Raw genomic sequence first — 18,101 nt, forward strand, 5'->3', positions numbered from 1 at the left:
TAATTGAAACCACCCTGATGACTGAAAGACATAAAATAATCTGGAAACCTGAGATACACATAATGTCTCTGGTGATGTCAGAGAAACACTCTCATGGAAAAAGCAATGTCTAGAAGAGTTCCATGATAAAATGGAGCTGGTTTTGCAAGAACATGGTACCAGGGAACAAGGGAGGGGCACACATGTTCATAAGCAGGTAGAATTTTTTCCCCTAGGGCTGACTTTGGAACCAGGTGAGAAATTGCTGGACCTGTAGCCACTTGGGCAGTGCCCTACGAACAGATCTCTATGAACCAAAAAAGAGCTGCTTGGTTTACAGATGTCAGTTTCAAGGTGAATAGATCACATGGCGTTTGGAGGCCACCACTCTGATAGAAGAAGACAAAAACAAATCAGTTCGGTGCGCTGAATTACGTGGCGTGATCCCTATGTTTGGGTTTTTAACCAACTCATGGGCAATGGCTAATGTCCTAGCCATGTGGTTAAGTAGAAGAGCAATGGAAAAGTTGCCTCTATGAAAGGGATGCTGTAGGGGGCACTGCCCTATGGAAATCACTATGGGCATTCAAGGGGTACATCAAAGTTGCCCATGTCACTGTTCATTAGAAAACCTCCTTTTAAGATTGGGGGGGGGTGATTGGAACCAGCAGGTGGATATCCTGTTGTGCTTACTTGAGGTGACCGCCTGGGTCTACGACACGAATGGATATGGGCGCGGGGGGGGGGGGTGCAGCAATGCAGAGATGGGATGAATCTAGACATTGTCCTCTTGTACCCTCTGGAGCACAAAATGTCAATAAGAACCTTTTTGTGGGCCACCAAAAATGACAGAGGCTGCAGAGGGCTGTGGGGCAGGTTCCCTGGGAGAAAGGCCCAACACAGAGCTGGTGCTTGGACGGATGCTGGTAGCACTGGAAGGTTACAAATGGGTTTTGACACGAAGACTGGGTTTTGCACGCCTAGAGGTAGGTGCCAGTGCTCAAAATACTATAAAAGGACTGGACAGAAGATATTGCCCAGTTTGGACCCCCACTTCCATTTCTTCAGACCAAGGAACACACTCTACAGCCCACAGCGTCCAACAATGGGCAGAGAGATTCCACATCAGGTGGACGAATCGTGTCGCCTATCTTGAGTAAAGGTCTAACAGAAAATTGGAACAGGCAATTGAAACATCTGTTGTCTAAAATGGGGGAGGGAGGGGCAACTGGATGGTGCAGTCGGTAAAGCATCTGAGTCTGGGTTTTGACTCAGGTCGTGAACTCAGGGTCCAGAGGTCGAGCCCCGCGTTGGGCTCCACGCTCAGAGCAAGTCTGCTTAAGTTTCTCTCTCCCTCTGCCCCTCCCCACACCCCCTTCTGTCTGGAATGAATAAACAAATGTTTAAAAAAATAAAGTAAAATAAAGTAAAATAAAATAAAATGGGGAGGGAGAGATAAAGGCATGAAGGGCTGACTTCTGTCTTCATCAGTGTGTTGCTCACTCTGATAGATTTCTCCACTTTTCTGGGGAATCGGAGAGGGGTGAGGGAGAATGCTGGTAGACTCTGCAGTTCTTCCCATGCAGAGAAGACAGTATGACCGTACTTTGGGCTTTTTTTCCTCCACATTGCATAAACTTGCTTTTTTTTCTCCCTGATGCAGTGATCCCAGGGACCGGGGCTTCTAATTTGGGTGGTAGAATCAAGGATGATCCCCAAGCAAGAAACTGTAACTATATTTTTAAACCTTTATACTAGAATTCCAAGACATTGGTGGTGTGGGGCGGTTATGCCTCCACTCCATCTGACGAAATTGGGATTGATAGCGAATGCAGTTGTGTTGCCTGGTGGTTGAGAAAGCCCGCAGGTTGTGCACCTGTGTCACCCTACCCTACGTGAGTGGGAACGGACTGAGGGGGGGCATTTGCTCAACTAGTAGCAGTGCTACGAATCTGGAACAGCATAGAGCTAGGCTGAACCTAGCGTTCCTTCCAACGGGAGAAAGTCTGAGTAAAAACAAGTCACAAATAGAAGGAGAAATAGTAGCCGAGGGTAAAAGAACAAATAAATGGGCTCTGCAACAAGTAAGACCCAGTGTTACATTAACACCATGAAGGAGCTCAGAGCAAGAGATGATATTGGCTCCTAAGAAATCTCAGTTGTACCTGATGTCTTGGTTGGGGGGGGGGAGAGAACACTCCCGTTTCTCGAAACTGATAGAGTTGAATGGAAACCTGCAAACCTGAGGGGGACCACTTTTGGAGACATGTGATGTGATGATGAGCTGGACCAGCTGTTGACGATTGAGTGACATTCCAGTGATAAGCCTCTATCTTTTGACTCTCATTTTTCACGTTACGTCTGCTGCCCATCTTGTGATGTGGTGTAACGTTGGCACTGTCTTATCAGTAAGATGGCACTACTGATATTGTTGATCAACTCTATTGGGAAATTGAGTGAAGAGCCTCCTACTCTGCCCTGCCTCCTGCAAATGTTAGGGCATAAGTTTGTTTTGCTGTAGGAGAGCTTTGGATAAAGGCCAGGGAGTGGCCTGTGTAGTCAAGAATTTGGGCTTGCCTGAAGAGAAGGTCTAGCCTTTGTCTTTGGCTTCTTGGTGGTAATCTGTGCCAGCCTTGATAGAAGGACCTTTGTTTAGATGAGGGCAGGCCAATCTGGACTTTGAGGCGGGGGACTGATCATGCCAGAAAGACCAACCATGCTATTTAGGTGAAAGGTTGTATCATGCATCATTAGTTGACCTGAAGACTGAGTTCAGCCATATGCGCCATCGGTCAATCTTGCCCACATAATGGAAACTCCAGTAAACACTATGGACACCAGGTGAGCTTCCCTGGTTTGCCGTACTCCATGCTACTATCACACACCCACGCTGGGAGGGTCACATGTCCTGACTCCATGGGAGGTGGCAACAGGAGCTTTCCATGTGGAGGTCTCCGCACTTTGCCCTCTGTACTTCTTCCCTTCACTGACTGTCATGAACCACAACCGTGAGAATAACAGCTCTCTGTGGGTTCTGTGAGGCCTTCCAGAGAATGATCGAAAATGAAAGTGGTTTGGGAACGCCCCAATTTGTTTGTTAATTTTTAATTTTTACATGCTTTTGATTTTAGGGGGAACCCACAAAATTGTAATTGGTGTCAGAAGTCTTGGGGACTGTGCCCTCAAACTTTGTCGTTTGCCTAACTCTGGGCAGTAACTTTAGAAAGAGGAAAAAATTAGATCAATTCCTTTGCCCCTGAGCTCTTTGGTATTTCTAAAAACAACAGCAGAAAGGAAAAGCAAGCTAGCAAACAAACATATGTACCTTATACAAATCAAAACGACAACAAAACGTCACACCCCCTAGAAAGGCTATAATTAAAAAGACAGATGATAACAAGTGTTGGTGGGGATGTGGAGAAACCAAACCCTCACACATTGTGTGTGGGAATAGAAAATGGTGTGGCTGTTTTGGAAAACGTCTGGCAGCTCTGGTTAAACATAGAGTTACGGTAGACCCAGTTGTTCTGCTCCTAGATATATATCCAAGAGAAATGAAAGCATTGTGTTCACACAAAATCTTGTACGTGATTGTTCACAGAATTCCTACTAGCCTGCAAATGGAAACAACCCGTATGTCCATCAGTTGGCGAAGGGATACATGAAATGTGGTATATTCATACAAGGGACTACAACTTGGTGATAAAAAGAATGAAGTACGGCTGCATTGTACAACATGGATGAAACCCGAGAACAATATGTTAAGTGAAATAAGCCTGACACAAGAAAAGGCTGTATACTGCAGAATTCCATTTATATGACATATCCAGGTTAGGCAAATCTACAGACACATAAAGATGGGTGATAGCCTGGGACTGGGCAGGGGGGTCGGGAGAAACCGGGGAGTGGCTGCTGATGGGTGCGAGACATTTTGGGGTGTGTGTGTGTAACTAAATGTCCTAAAATTGATCGTGGTGGTGGTTGCAGGAGTCTGTGACTATACTAAAAACCGTTTATTATGCGCCTTAGATCGGTGAATTGTCTGGGATGTGAAATAGATCTCAATAAAGCTGTTTTTGTTTTGTTTTGAACGCTGCCCTGGGAAAGGAGATGAACTCTTAAGCTCAAGGAAATTCGATCTGAGGGGCTTTTTAAACTCTATGGTAAGGCTTTCCCGGTCCTCTGAAAAGCGACAGCGGGCCGTGACCAAGTTCTGAGCACGCCGGGAAGGCCTGACATGGAGCCGGGAGGTCGGCTTGATCTCAGGCTCCCACACTGCGACAGGGGCTGCCGGCTCAGGAGCCCCACGCCGCGGCTTCCAGCGCCCGGGATCGCGTCTCCCTGCTCCGGCGGCCGCCCGGCGCGAGGGCGGAACGCGGGCCCGAGCGGCACCCACCCCCCAGACGCGGCTGTGAGAGGCCTGGAAACCGGCCTCCGCGGTCCTAAGAAGCACCCCGACCCCACCCCGCAGCGTCCCCCCGGCCCTTCGGGAAGCGCTGGCAGGTGGCGCCGCCGAGGCCCGCCGCCCCGCGCTCGGGGACACCCCGTCCCCAGGGAGGTCGCGAGCCGCGTCCCGCAGCTCGGGCACAGGCCCCCCCCCCCACACCCCCGTCCCGGACCGCCGCCCCGCACCCCCCGCCCCCAGCCTCCGAGAAGCGCCGCCCCGCCCCGCCGCGGTCGCGCCCTCGGCCGGCTCCGCCTCTTCCCCTCCGGCCGCCGCCCCGCCCCGCGCCGGCCGCGAACCCAAACAGCGGCTCCTGCTGCGCGCGGCCGCGCGTGATCGCCGCGCCGCCGAGCCCCGCGCGCCCGCCCGCCCGCCCGGCCCGGCCCGGCCCCGCCGAGCGATGCTGCTGCTGGCGGCCGCCTTCCTCGTGGCGTTCGTGCTGCTGCTCTACATGGTGTCACCGCTCATCAGCCCCAAGCCCCTCGCCCTGCCCGGGGCGCATGTGGTGGTGAGTGGCCTCCTGTTGCTGCGCCGCCGCCTCCCGGCCGGCTCGGCCGCCCCGAGCCCGCCCCCTGGCGCGCCGGCCCGCGACCGAGGCCCAGCCGCCGGCGTCCCTTTCACCGCGGAGGGCCACCTGCCGCCGCGCGGCCCGGCCCCGTCCCTGCGGGGGGCCGTGGGGACCCGCCCTCCGCCGCAGCTGGCCCTCCCCGCGGTGTGGGGGGGGAGGTCCCGGGGCGCCAGGGGCTCGGGAGCAGCTCGTTAATCCCCGGGGCATCCGTGGGTTGTGGATATTTTTGTGCTCGGTTTTCTCGATGAGTCAACTGAGGAACGGAGAGGCTGAGAAACTTTGCCAAGGACACCGCGGTCGGTGGCCGCGCAGGGCGAGGCGCGCGGTCCCGGCCGGGTCGCGGGGAGGCGGGCGGCAGGGAAGGGGTTCCAGCCGCCAGGACCCGCCGAGGAGGCTCGGAACGGGAAGACGGCCTGTGCGAATGACAGAAAGAGCGTTTGCCCGAGGAATCCAGGAAGTGACTCACCTGGGGGGAAACCGCCCCGAACCCGGGGGGCTGGCGGTCCTGGCTCGGCGGCGTTGGGACGCTTCTGTCCCTTCTACACTGCTTGTGTGGCGGAGCTCAGCCCGGGGGCGGCTGATGGCTGATTCTGTGCCGTGCTCTGCAGTCATTTCAGAGTCGGACGGACGAGCTCACCGACCTGCTAGTGCGTTAGGGATGAAGGAGGTGTGGATGGGTTTGGTTCGTTTCTTAGGGAAGCTAGTGTCTTCAAAGGTCCCTTTTCTGCAGGTGTCGGCACCTTCCTTCCGCTGAAAGGCCTTCTCCCCTGCACCCAGCACTTTGCCACTCACTGTGGCTTTCGCCTTGGCTTTCTTACTTGGATCTCACAACCCCGAGGCACACCGAGGTGGGAGGTTATTGAATAAGGAGAGTTAGTTACAGCACAAAGCCCGCCAGAGCAGACATATGCGTGTCTCGGCTGAGATAGAGCCTCCCCACCGAGCTGTCTGGGCTGGGCTGGTCGTTTATTTTAGTGTGCTTTAAATCTGGACAAGCGTTTGTGAATGAGAAAATGCACTTTTCTTTACATTGCCCTTAGTAAAAATATTAGTTTATTTCCAACTCCTGCTATGCCTGATGTGCAGGGTAGATAAGGTTAACGTAAATTCATTTAGAAAGAGAGCAAGAGAAGCCAAACTTTACACGTACACCAAATTCTGAAAGTGTCACATCTACAAGAGAACTTCTGCCTCAGAAGCATGGCTTTAAAAGTTGGAATCTTGCAGAAGTTACGTTTGCAGAGCATAACTTGGAAAAAACGTAAAGCCAAAAGCAGGAATGAACATTTTGATTCAGTATTTATAAGGGAGTTTCACTTAACCTTGACTCTAGCCCTTCCAGCCTCTTTGTGCTGCAGGCCACGAGTAAGATAATAAGTCTGTTGGGGTAAACTAAGAAGAATTTCTTATTTTCACCATCCCATTTTAATACGCCACTATAAATAATGTGAGGATGACATGAATAATTCACATGATGTCACCATCTGTCGTCTTTTTTAATGTCACAAGACGAGGGAAAGCACCATTCTTTTTCTTGAGATTTGTTAGGACCGGGCCAGGTGGTGTTAGGAGAGGGAGCTAACATTTAGAATGTCTGCTTATGTGAAAGCATGAACAGACTTAGGTCACAATTATTTATTGCTTTCTATTTAGAACAGTTCGCATATACTAGTGTTATCTCCCTAATGACAGTGGTAAATTACGCTGCAGAAGTACGACAGGGTATGTACTTATGTTTAAAAACCTGTTTAATTGACTTGGGGAGAACTGGAAAATCAGGTCCTCCCTTTTTTGGAGATGGCTGGGAGCAGTTTTTGCTGCAAACCATCCTGTCTCTTGCCCTCAATAAGAGGTGTATGATATGATGAAAGAGATAGTAACGTTTAAATAATATTTTGCATTGACTCGTAAGAGGCAGTGATAAGGAAATTAGGCTGTTATCTTAAGTGTCCTACATCTGGGCCCAGTTTACCAATTGTCAGGCAACTCCATCCATATTTCCCGCTTTTCTCAGCCATTATGAAGATCCCTTCGTGTTCTTCTACAATTCAGAATAACACAGCCTAGACTTGACTTGTGTATATTCTTAGATACCTTCTAAGCTTTAGCTTGATTAGAAGGTTAATTTCTCATGAGCTAGGACTGAAAGATTGAAGTCTTACCCTTGTTTGTATGGAGAAGACTTAGAAGTGATCAGGTTGAACAGTCTCTTGGCTGTGCAGTACATGGACACAGCTAGCTTACCCGTCACAGTCTAGAAAAAGGACAGCAATAACAGCAATAGCACTTAAGAGCTGTACACTTTCTCAATAACCTCCTAACTTCATCTTCCATTAATTTATCGAATAACAAGTAGGGAAACTTTACTTCCAGTTTTTTTGGCATTGTATTTTTCAGAGAAATGATACCACGCACCATTTTTGCAAATTAATGTAGGCTGACTGCTTATTTAGCAACTGCTTATGCCAGGTTCTGTGCTCAGAGTGAGGGAGATAAATTGAACTTGGTGCTCGTCCTCAAGGAGCTTACATTCTGGTCAGGGAACTAAGATGTGTACACAAAGCGGAAAGTGACAGGTAAAGAACAGGACTGAGTGACAGAGTCAGGAAAGCTTCCTGGAGGAGGGGACGTTGGATCTGGCCTTTGCAGAGGTAGGATTTGGATAGGGAGGTATGCTGGGGATGTTGGGTGGAGGGACATCGAGGCAGCAGCAACACCATCATACAACAGCCGGGGCCTGTTAATTACTATGGAATTGGAATGTCTGGTGAAAATGAAAAAGCCAAGGCCACCCGTGAACTGTCTGAGCAGCAAAGAGCTCCTCAGAGGCAACTGTTAGCTGGGGCAGCAGGTAGATTTTTACAGTAACCTTCTCGAGATAATTGATTAATTATCTGCCAAGGAAGTCTCTTCAATGGCGAGGACTTAAGGTGAAAGAGAAGTTGAGGAACCTAAGCATCCGTGGAGATTGGTACATTGTTTAGGAGTGGCTTTGTGATAACCGTAAAATCATTGAGATGGGGTCAAGGATGTTTTATATCTAACAGTAAAATATTTGAAATAATCCAAATGTCTGTTAGAGGGAAATCGTCCACTAAGGTTTAGCACAGTTCCTTAATGTAGTATATTGAAGCCTTTTAGTTTTTTGACATAAGATATTTTGATGTAAACTGAGGACTTCAGAGGGGAGGGGGGTGGGGGAATGGGATAGACCGGTGATGGGTAGTAAGGAGGGCACGTATTGCATGGTGCACTGGGTGTTATACACAACTAATGAATCATCGAGCCTTACATCGGAAACCGGGGATGTACTGTATGGTGACTAACATAATATAATAAAAAATCATTAAAAAAAAAAAAGATATTTTGATGTATATATTTGTAAAGTACGATATGATACCGTGTAAGGTCAGATATCTTTCCGATACTTCCCCACTTCCTCCACTTGACAACCCTGGGCCCCCCCACTCTCTTGCCCCATATTATATAATTTGCATAGGAAAAATGACTAGAAAGATAATATTGCATTTGTCTTACGAAGTTAAATATATATCGAGTCCTTCTTATGTGCCAAGCACTTACATTCCTAAGTGCTAGGAATGTAGTGGGAACAGAAATGGAGTTGGTATTTTTATGGCATTTATGAGGCAGTAATAGGCGAGATGGTTGTGAATCAAATAATCACACAAATAAATGCATGGCTCTTCGAGTATGTGAGTGCCATAAATTAAAGGAAAAAGGATGTGGTGCTGAAAAGTGGGTTGAGGTTAGAGAAGGGGCAGTCAGTGAAGGTTTTCCAAGCAAGTGATATTTCAGCTGAGATTTACTTATTTATTTTTTTAAGATTTATTTATCTGGGGAGGTGGGATGGGGAGAGGGAGAGAATCTCAAGCAGACTCGCCAATGAGCACAGAGCTAGGCAAAGCAGGGCTGGATCCCACAACCCATGAGATCATGACCTGAGCTGAAACCAAGAGTTGGATGCTTAACTGACTTAGCCCCCCAGGTGCCCCTGAGCTGAGATTTAATGGGTGAATGGGTGCCAGCTGGAAGAAGAGGGGGGAGAAGAGCATTTCTGGCAGGGAAATAGAATGTGCAAAGGCCCTGTGGTCGGAGGAACATGGAACTCAAAGACAGCCCCAGTAGGGCTGAACTAGATCGTGAGGGGCAGAATAGTACAAGAAGGAAAACTTTGCCTTTTAATATTTCCAGGCGATCATGTATTTCTTTTATAATAAGTGGTCATGTAAAATATTAGAAGATCTACACAGCTGGCTCTTCTTTGCATCCCTTGTGGAGATAGTCATATAGGTGTAAGGAAGTGATAGGCAGTAAGGAAGTAAGATTCATTTGAACTTGGACCCAGAGGTAGACTAATGTATTATTTACTAGCTCAATTTATAGGGCACTTTCCTTCCAGTGAATGCAGAAAAATATAGGTGTGCAATTTATAGTTCAGTACCGAAAACAGTCAGCAGCAGGACCCAATGACAGTAAAATCTTTCATGTTTGCACTTCCTTCATTAAGTCTGGGACGAAGAAACTACAATAGCTAAAAATCTGGTTCTTGTAGATTGGGTTTTAGAGCTCATTGTAGTTGTTTTAAATAAACTTCCTGCAGAAGGGAAATTTCAAGAGCTAAGAAGATTCAATTATTTTTTGCTTTTAGGTTACAGGAGGCTCCAGCGGCATTGGAAAGTGTATTGCTATCGAGTGCTATAAACAGGGAGCGTTTATAACTCTGGTGGCACGAAATGAGGTAAGTCTTCTGGGTGTGTTACTCACTTACTCGGCTTTAGGTGAGCCGGAGTGGGAGAGCACGTGCGCTCGGATTCACGAACGTGAGCAAGAAATGGCTCCTGTCTCTGGTTCCAGGTGTGATTTTGGAACCCCTGGTTATTTCTCCTATTCGGGGCAAAGACTTCTCGGCTGAACTCAGGCCAGTTCCACAAATATTTATTTAGTTTCAGCAACTGTTAGGCAACATCAGAGGCACTGCACGTTGAGATGGGAGAGGCCACAGGGCTCCAGGAGGGCCTCGCCCGCCCGCCCACAGGAGGCCCGCGCAGAGCCGATCATCGAGCTGATAGCCGAGGCCTGAAGGACGCGCAGGTGTCTCTGTAATTTGCTTATTATCGAGATGATGTACATCTCTAATGAAACCCAGACTCCACAGGGGAATCGTGCTCCTCCCCAGCAGTGTAGCAAAACGTGTGTTTTTCTGTGTCAAGTCAACACAAGGTCTGTTTTTCTTTTCTTTCTATTTTTTCCCCCAGGGTCTGTTATTCTTGCCAAAGTTGTTTCCACAGCCAAAGCAGTGGCACTGTATGCACATGAACAGTTTTGGAGTCTTTGTGCTCCAGGGAGGCGGGGGGAGGTGACCACAGCTGTATTATCAGCCACCTGCCGTTGTTCTGTGCCTGGCATCATGCTAAGACATGAGGGGAGGGTTGCTGGAAGGAATGGGGACACCAGCGTGGCATCATTACTTGGGGACTTTGGATTCACGTTTGCCAAAGGAGGGCAACAGTGGGGGGACCGACCACTCAAATGGGGGTACACAGCTTCCAGGGAGGGCCTTGGGGGGAAATGTGTAAATATTGGCACAGAATTAAGCTCCGATGTTCATCATTTCTTCTTAAAATCAAGAAAGGCAGAATTGCTAGCTCTCCTTTGTATCCTGACGTCTCTAACCATGAACTCACTTTGGCATCAAAGCCACTTTATGGGAAGGAAAACGTCACTTTATTTTACTTTATTAAAGATTCTATTTATTTATTTTTGAGAGAGAAAGAGCATAAGCAGGGGAGAGGGGCAGAGGGAGAAGCAGCTGAGCGGGGAGCCCAATGTGGGGCTTGATCCCAGGACCCTGGGATCATGACATGAGCCAAGATGCTTAACCGACTGAGCCATCCAGGCACCCGGAAAACATAACTTTAATAAAATGGCATTATGTGAGATTTAAACAATGCTGATATTTGATACAAGGCAGATGAAAGGGAAGCAGGGGTGGCCCCAAGTTTCAGGTGCTCAGAAGCTCTTTCTGTGGTCCTTGCATTGCTAGACGTGAATGAGCAGACAAGCCTTCTGGCATCCAGAAATTCTTTATTTTCTAATATAATTGCTAATTCCAATTTTGACAAAGGCAAGTGGTGTGTATCTTTATTCATAGAACGATATTATTTTATTATAGACACATCCATGTTTAGGACACCCATGTGTCTTTCCAAAGGATTCCCCTCCTCTTTTGTTCTTCTCTAGCTGTCCTGACGTACTTAAATTACAACTTTTAGAACAAATTAAGAACTGTAAGCCAATAGATCTCTCTTCTTGAAAATGAGTCAAACAAGCAAAATTGAGACCTTGGAAGAATCTCTCAGTTATAGGGTAGCTTTGCTTGTCTTAAGATTATTCTCAAAAGTAGCCAGGATTAGATTTTCTCAGTCTATCTAAAAGGTGATTTTTACAATATTTGCTTTTATGGGAGAGGAGGGAAATATTGGACAGTTTCTTACAAAAGCACTCTTAACGTGGAATCCCGTGAACCCTGAAGTTTGGGAAGCATTGCACGGCCCATGTGGTGATTCTTGTTTTATGTCCCAACTAAATAATGGCAGATCAAAACATTTATTAGCATTGAGATGGTACCCAACAGCAATTAGTACTGTTAATTGGGATTTTGCAGTTCATTTATTTTTCCGTTATCTTTCAGAAAACCCTTGCTATCGCTTAATCATAGCCGAACATAACTTCCCAGCTCCTTTCTTTCATAGACTGTGGCCCATAGCTACACAATATCGGTGCTGTCTTACGTGTTTTCTAGACTTTAATAAATACACAAATAATTGCTTTTTCGCCCCATTTAAACAAACAAGCAAATAGACAATCACCAGAACTAATTGTTCTCTGTTGCTTTCAGGACAAGCTGCTGCAGGCAAAGAAAGAAATTGAAAAGCACTCTATTAATGATAAACAGGTATGATCAGTCTTCGTGACGCATTTTCTGTACTAATCAGCACAGCTGTGTAAAGGGAAAAAAAGGGTTATTTCAACTTGAATAGTTCATGTAAAGCATGTAGGATTTTCCTAATTAAAATACATATTTGACTGTTTTTTAAAAAGGCGACATCGTTTGAATTGTCTACGAGTTCAAGTTATTACCAAAAAAGCACAGACTTTGACTTCCACGCATCAGTGATCAAATAATGTTTTTCTAGAAAATGATTTTATTTCAATTATTTATTTAGGGTAACTTCATACAAATACTTAAGGGGGAAGGGGTACAACTTTTTTTTTTTTTGGTTATGGCGTTTTTGGGTGAATAAAATGGTGTATAGATATATGTATCTTTCCGTGTAAAACATAATAACAAGGTACTATGATACTCATCACCCAGCGTAAGGGGTGAGATTTACCAGGGCCCCTGAAGCCCCCTTTGGGAGCCCATATTAGCTGCCCGTACCCTCCGGTCTCATTTCTAGAGACAACCCCCAGCCTGATTTTTGTGTTGATTGGTCCTTTGCTTTTCTTCATAATTTGACTAGATGGTGCGTGTAACCCTAAATAATACAGTTTATTTCTGCTTCTCTTTGAACTTTATGGCATCATTCTTATTTCTTTTTGTCAGCGTTCTTGAGGCATACTTCACATACCATTCAATTCACCGATTCCAAGTGTACAGTTCAGCAGCGTTTGGCATATCCACCGAGCTGTGCAACCAACGCCAGAATCCGTTTTAGAACTTTCTCGTCATCCCCCTAAAGAAAGTCTGGACCTTGTCACTCCCCACTTCCTCCCAACCCCCGCAGCCACGGGCAATCACGAATGCACTTTCTGTCTCTGTAGATTTGTAGGACATCATTCTTTAGGTATTTTTGTGCCACTTCTTCACTAGATCCTGCTTTTGAGATTCCTCTGTGTTCTGCGTAAAGTCATAGTTCATTCATTTTCTTACGGCCGTGTAGCATGTTCCTGGATATATATACAGAAGACCTCTCGTTCGTCAGTTGTACTGCTGGTGGATTATTTCGTTTCCTGTTTTTTGGTTAGTTTTATTTCTTGCTATTACTAAAGTTTTTCTCCATGTCTCTGTGCGCACGTGCAAGAACGGACGGTGCCTGGAAGTGGAGATGTGGAGGTGTAGTCACAGCGCACACGCGTGTTCACCTTCACCAGAGTGGGCGCTCGCCCACCAGTAGTGCTCCGTGCCTCTTGTTGCCCCACATCCTTGCCAACACTTGGTAATGGCAGGCTTTCTAATTTTTGCTTTTCGGATGGGTTTTAAATGATACTTCACCGTAGTTTTTAAAATTTTTAAATTATTTTTTAAAAAAGAATTTATTTGAGAGAAAGAGAGTGCGTGGGAGCTCAGGGGGAGGAGCAGTGGGGGAGGGAGAGGGAAAGAATCTCAAGCAGACTCCACACCGAGTGAGTGCGGAGTCCAGTGCAGGGTTTGATCCCACCACCCCGACACCCCGAGATCATGACCTGAGCCGAAAGCAAGAGTCAGACGCCTAACCGACTGAGCCACCCAGGTACCCCTCACGGTAGTTCTAATTGCCTCTTTTTCCCCTCGGAAATGTGTTAGAGATCTTTCCACATCAAGAAAAGTAAATCAGCTTCATTTTTTGTCACTGCTGTGGGAGAGTCTCAGGTCTCCACAGTGTACGTGGTCATTTCCCCGTGCGTGGGGTGTCGGCGTGTCCATAGGTAGAGATCCTCGTCCACATCTCCTGGTGTACATATGTGAGGTTTTCTCTGGTACCAGGGCTTCTGTGCCCTCTTCTCTGAAGCCCGTGAAGCTGCTGGCTCAGCAAATCTCCCCATTTTTTTTTTTTTTCATATTCGTGTAAGTTCTGATAGAGAAAGAAGCATCCTGTAAAACCATGGCGCTCACGTGCTCCTGGCTGAAGGCCAGGCCTGCTGTCAGTACCGTCCCTCTGCCCTGGACGTCTTCACCATGACTCCTGCCCCCACCTCAGCGTCAGAAGGCTTTAGGTCATGTGGCAAACTCCTGCCGGCTACGTCAGGGAAATGGAGGACAGGCAGGTCTGGGCTTGGTCGGCCCAGTGGGAGCTCGAGCCTTCTGCCGGCCCAGAAGGGGTTTGCTGCACAGCTTAGCACAAGCAGTGCCCCGTGGACACTTTTTTCCCTTGTGATTTGTGAACCCTTTTTCTTTCTTTTTTTTTTGAAATTTTACTTGTCTGTCGGATAGCTTTTATTTATAGTAAATGATCTAATACTGTATAAAAAGACTCGTATAAAAATCCCAATAACAGGACTAAAACCCAAGGGCAACTCCCGGAATATTCCAGGTTACATTTGTGAAGGGGCTGTTTCCTTTCCTTAGGAATTTAGATCACTTGGATAGGGTTCCTTCCTGCATCAAATAAGACTTCCTGCCTGCCGCATCAGGTTCTAAGGCAGTCACGTCTCAGGTCGTGGCTTTGTTCCTCACCTCGGGTCTTCTCAGAGCTGGAGGGGAGCTTTGTCGTCACCAGCTTCCGACACCCTTACCGGAGCAGGTGAGGCCAGTGCCCCGTCCTCAGGTTCTGCCCGGCCAGTGAACCAGGGGGCAGCGCTGGAAGCCAGGCTTGCCAAGCCCACGCCCGCTCCTTCCAGCACCCCACACCCCCGTCGACTCGCAGCCACACGCGGGCGCATGTGTGGAGCTGGCCGTGCCCTCCTGTGCACACTCATTCTGTCTGCCCCCCTAGCTTGGCGGCCAGTCTCCACCCAGAAGAACTCATGGAAAGACTGAGAAGTCGAGAAATGCCTTTCTGCTTCTCTCCACGACCCGCCTTGGAGCACAGAACACTCAGATGTCAGAGGCTAAGCTCTGGATTTGAAAACATTATCCAAAAAGGGAAATTAAAACAATAGCTCATTGTTAGTCCCATTAGTATTCTTAACTGCTATTTTATAAATTTCTATCAAAGTAAGCACGGAAATAGGTGCTTTTTTTCACCCCCCTTCCTTCTTCCCTTCCTTCCCTTCTTCCTTTCCAAAGACTGGATGGAATTGTTTTCCGTGGCCAGCACGGGCTGGGCTCTTCCTGCCATCTCTCTGTGCTGTGAACCCCTGAGCGTGGCCAGGTTTGGACTGGGTGGGCTCTGGGGCTTGCTTTGGTGACCCCTGTGAGTGGCCAGTGAGTCCAGAGTCAGGGACCTCAAGCTGCCACAGGCCCCGACTGACCCTTGGCCTTGAAAGATAAAGTCACCAGGCTCAGGCTCTGAGCAGGGACTCAAACCAAGGTGGTTTTTGTGAGTAGGTATTGTTTGCTTATCTCTTTATTCCATCTGACTATACGCAGTCCCAGTAGGGTGGTCAGAGCTCTGGGATTGCTCCAAGGGGAGTATTTTTTTTAAGCTTATTTATTAGATTTATTGTTTTTATTTTTAATGACCTAAGATGTTAACAACTTGAGATAACAATTTATGTACACTTGACTTATTCTTTATGTAATTTATGTATTCCTTTTAATGACTGGAGCTATACCTGATGCCCAGTAAGCCCCATCCATGTAGGGAGTACAGTTTGACGGCTCTTGACAGATGTATACGTGTGTAAAAGCAGCACTGAAATCCAGACACAGAGCATATCCCTGCCCCCAGAGTTCCACTTGCCTCCTTGCGGTCCAGGCCTCCCTCCACATCTGGCCGCAGGTGGTCTCAGACCTGCTCTCGGTCACTACAGTTTAGAGGCATTCCAAGAGGACCTTTTTACATCTCTTTTCCTTTCCATTTCCAGCTTTATTGAGGTATAACTGATAAAAATTGTCTGTATTTAAGGTGCACAGTGTAATGGTTTGACACACATTTACATCGTGAAATGCTTACCATCTCAAGTTGATTAACACACCCATCGCCTCACGTAGTTATTGTGTGTGTGTGTGTGGAGAACACTTCAGATCTGCTCTCTCAGAGGATTTCAAGTTGCACGGTAGTATTCCTACTGGTAATCACCATGCTGTCCATGAGACCCCCAGAACTTATTTATTTTATGCCTGAAAATATGCGCTTTGACCAACATTTCCTAAGACGTGTTTTCGAGTTTGTGCAAGAGAGTTTTCTATGAAAACTGCCAGGAAAATTAGGCCGTACAATTGTGCTGTCAGGTTCCCAACAGTGCGTTCTGTGCCTGCAAAACCAGGCTTCCTAGCTGTTGGAAAGAATTGCCTTTATGTTAAAAAAAAATTCTTTAAAAAATACTTGTAGACACCTGCGTGGCTTTGATCATTTTTTTTTCTCTCTTCCTAACAGGTGGTGCTTTGTATATCAGTCGACGTATCTCAAGACTACAGCCAAGTAGAGAATGTCATAAAACAAGTAAGAGGTTGGGCTAACGAGTTAATTCACTTGCCTTTCAGTTGGTTCTTCCCATGCTGGTGTGTGGCTTGGAGCGGATAAATCATCTCTGTAGCTTTAATAGTTTAAATAGCCTTATTTACTGGCATCGATTTGCTATGAAGTGGATTCTTCTCTTCTTTTACGTAATGCCTGCTCTGATAAATTTTTCCAGGCACAGGAGAAACTGGGCCCAGTAGACATGCTTGTGAACTGTGCAGGAATGTCACTTTCGGGGAAATTTGAAGATCTTGAAGTTAGTACTTTTGAAGTAAGTAGCCATTTGTTTTTTGCTCATTGGGCAGCTCATATACTACACGTAGAACAAGGCCACAGGGGAAGGCTTCACAAAGGTACAGATAAAATGCATTCAGGTTTACTAGACGCTTTAGAAGGCTAGGGGAAGGTTGGACAAGAGTTTGGTTCCAGCACCATGACCATCCAACCTTAAGTGCTTAGACGAGTCTCTGGACCTTGGTTTCCCCAGCTGTAAAATGGGAGTACAGCCTCCAACCTGAGATGCATCACTGTGACGATTCACCGAGGTGCTCTCTTCAAGAGAGCTCTCTGTAAGCCAAGAGATGCTGAGTTTTCATCTCAGTTGTCAGGGTTTTTAACAGTGGTAAACCAGAAAAGTTCAAGAGCAGAGTTCTGAAATCAAGACAAAAGGATACATACTCTTTTGGTCTATATTTTTAAACAGATTTGCCATAACGTCTCTTAGTAATTTCTGTCAGCTCTAAATAAGTGGACATCAGATTTGCAGTCCTTCTAAAGTACAGGACTGTTTTTTAGTTGACACTGAATCAACTGTCTTTTCCTTCATGCTCCGTTAGCCTTCATTGTAGTGGATTTTGAATGCTTTCCTCCGCGAAGGTCAATGACATCCCCCTTTTGTGGAGGAGGGCGCTAGGAGTGTGGACACCCTGCTTCCGGTGGGCCGGGAAAGCGCTGTAAACTCGCGACTTCAAGTCCAGTCGGGAGGGCCTGGATGCGGCTGTAAGCAGAGGGACGCCTTATCCGGGACTCGGGTGTTTGAAGGCCCCTTTATCAACTCGGCATGAAAGGCGGTTGTCTTGACCTTGGCTGTCAGTCACCGGAGGGAGATGTGGGGGATGATTTCAACAGCTGGGTCAAGAATCGGTTGGGGGAGATAGTTGTTGTCTCAGTCTAGGCACGGTGAGGTGAGACTTCGGAGGTGGCCCGCAGCGGCCGGTGTGTGTGCGTGTGTGTGGGTGGGTGTGAGTATGAGTGAGAGCGTGTGCGTATGCACATGTGCTCGTGTGAGAGAGAGAGAGAGGCTAACGGAGGGGAGTCCGCAGACTCGCCCTGACTGAATGGGGAGGGCAGACTCAGGGAACCGACCAGGCAGGGGGGTATGGGGCAGGGGGGTGGAGGATGAGGAGGGCTGGGGTGTAGGGGTCAGCGTCTGGAGCGATGTGGCGCGAAGCAGGGGCCAGAAGCGCGGGGCCCTCCAAGGCCATCATGGGGAGTTTGGCTTTTAGTCCAAAACCTCGGAAGGGGCTTAAGCACGGCTGGGCGGCAGCGTGATATGCGTTCGGTTCCGAGGATCCCCTGCGGGCCGGGCGGGGCGCGTAGGAGGCGTCAGTCGGAGGGAGTCGGCAGGAGTGGTGATGCTGGGGCAGTCGGGGGTAAACTGGGGGTGAGGGGCGGGCCGGAGATGCGCACGGCGAGGGGCTTGAGCGGCCGTTAGCGGCTGTTGGAAGCGGTCCCCCCAGCGAGAACCAGACTTCGAACAAGAGGA

At 47.7% G+C, this 18,101-nt stretch overlaps 1 protein-coding gene across 1 annotated transcript in view; it reads left to right on the forward strand.

Annotated features, from left to right (window-relative positions):
• Positions 1-4,782: 4,782 nt before the first annotated feature.
• The window catches only part of KDSR (3-ketodihydrosphingosine reductase), a 37,813-nt gene continuing 24,494 nt past the window's right edge, over positions 4,783-18,101 (forward strand). The window contains exons 1-5 of the mRNA XM_040632449.1: positions 4,783-4,931; positions 9,661-9,750; positions 11,911-11,967; positions 16,253-16,318; positions 16,512-16,607. Of these exons, the coding sequence (XP_040488383.1) occupies positions 4,824-4,931; positions 9,661-9,750; positions 11,911-11,967; positions 16,253-16,318; positions 16,512-16,607 (417 nt within the window). The 5' untranslated portion in view covers positions 4,783-4,823. The remainder of the gene's footprint in view (positions 4,932-9,660; positions 9,751-11,910; positions 11,968-16,252; positions 16,319-16,511; positions 16,608-18,101) is intronic.

The sequence above is a fragment of the Ursus maritimus genome, unplaced genomic scaffold (assembly GCF_017311325.1).
Source record: "Ursus maritimus isolate PB19 unplaced genomic scaffold, ASM1731132v1 scaffold_18, whole genome shotgun sequence".
NCBI lineage: Eukaryota > Metazoa > Chordata > Mammalia > Carnivora > Ursidae > Ursus > Ursus maritimus.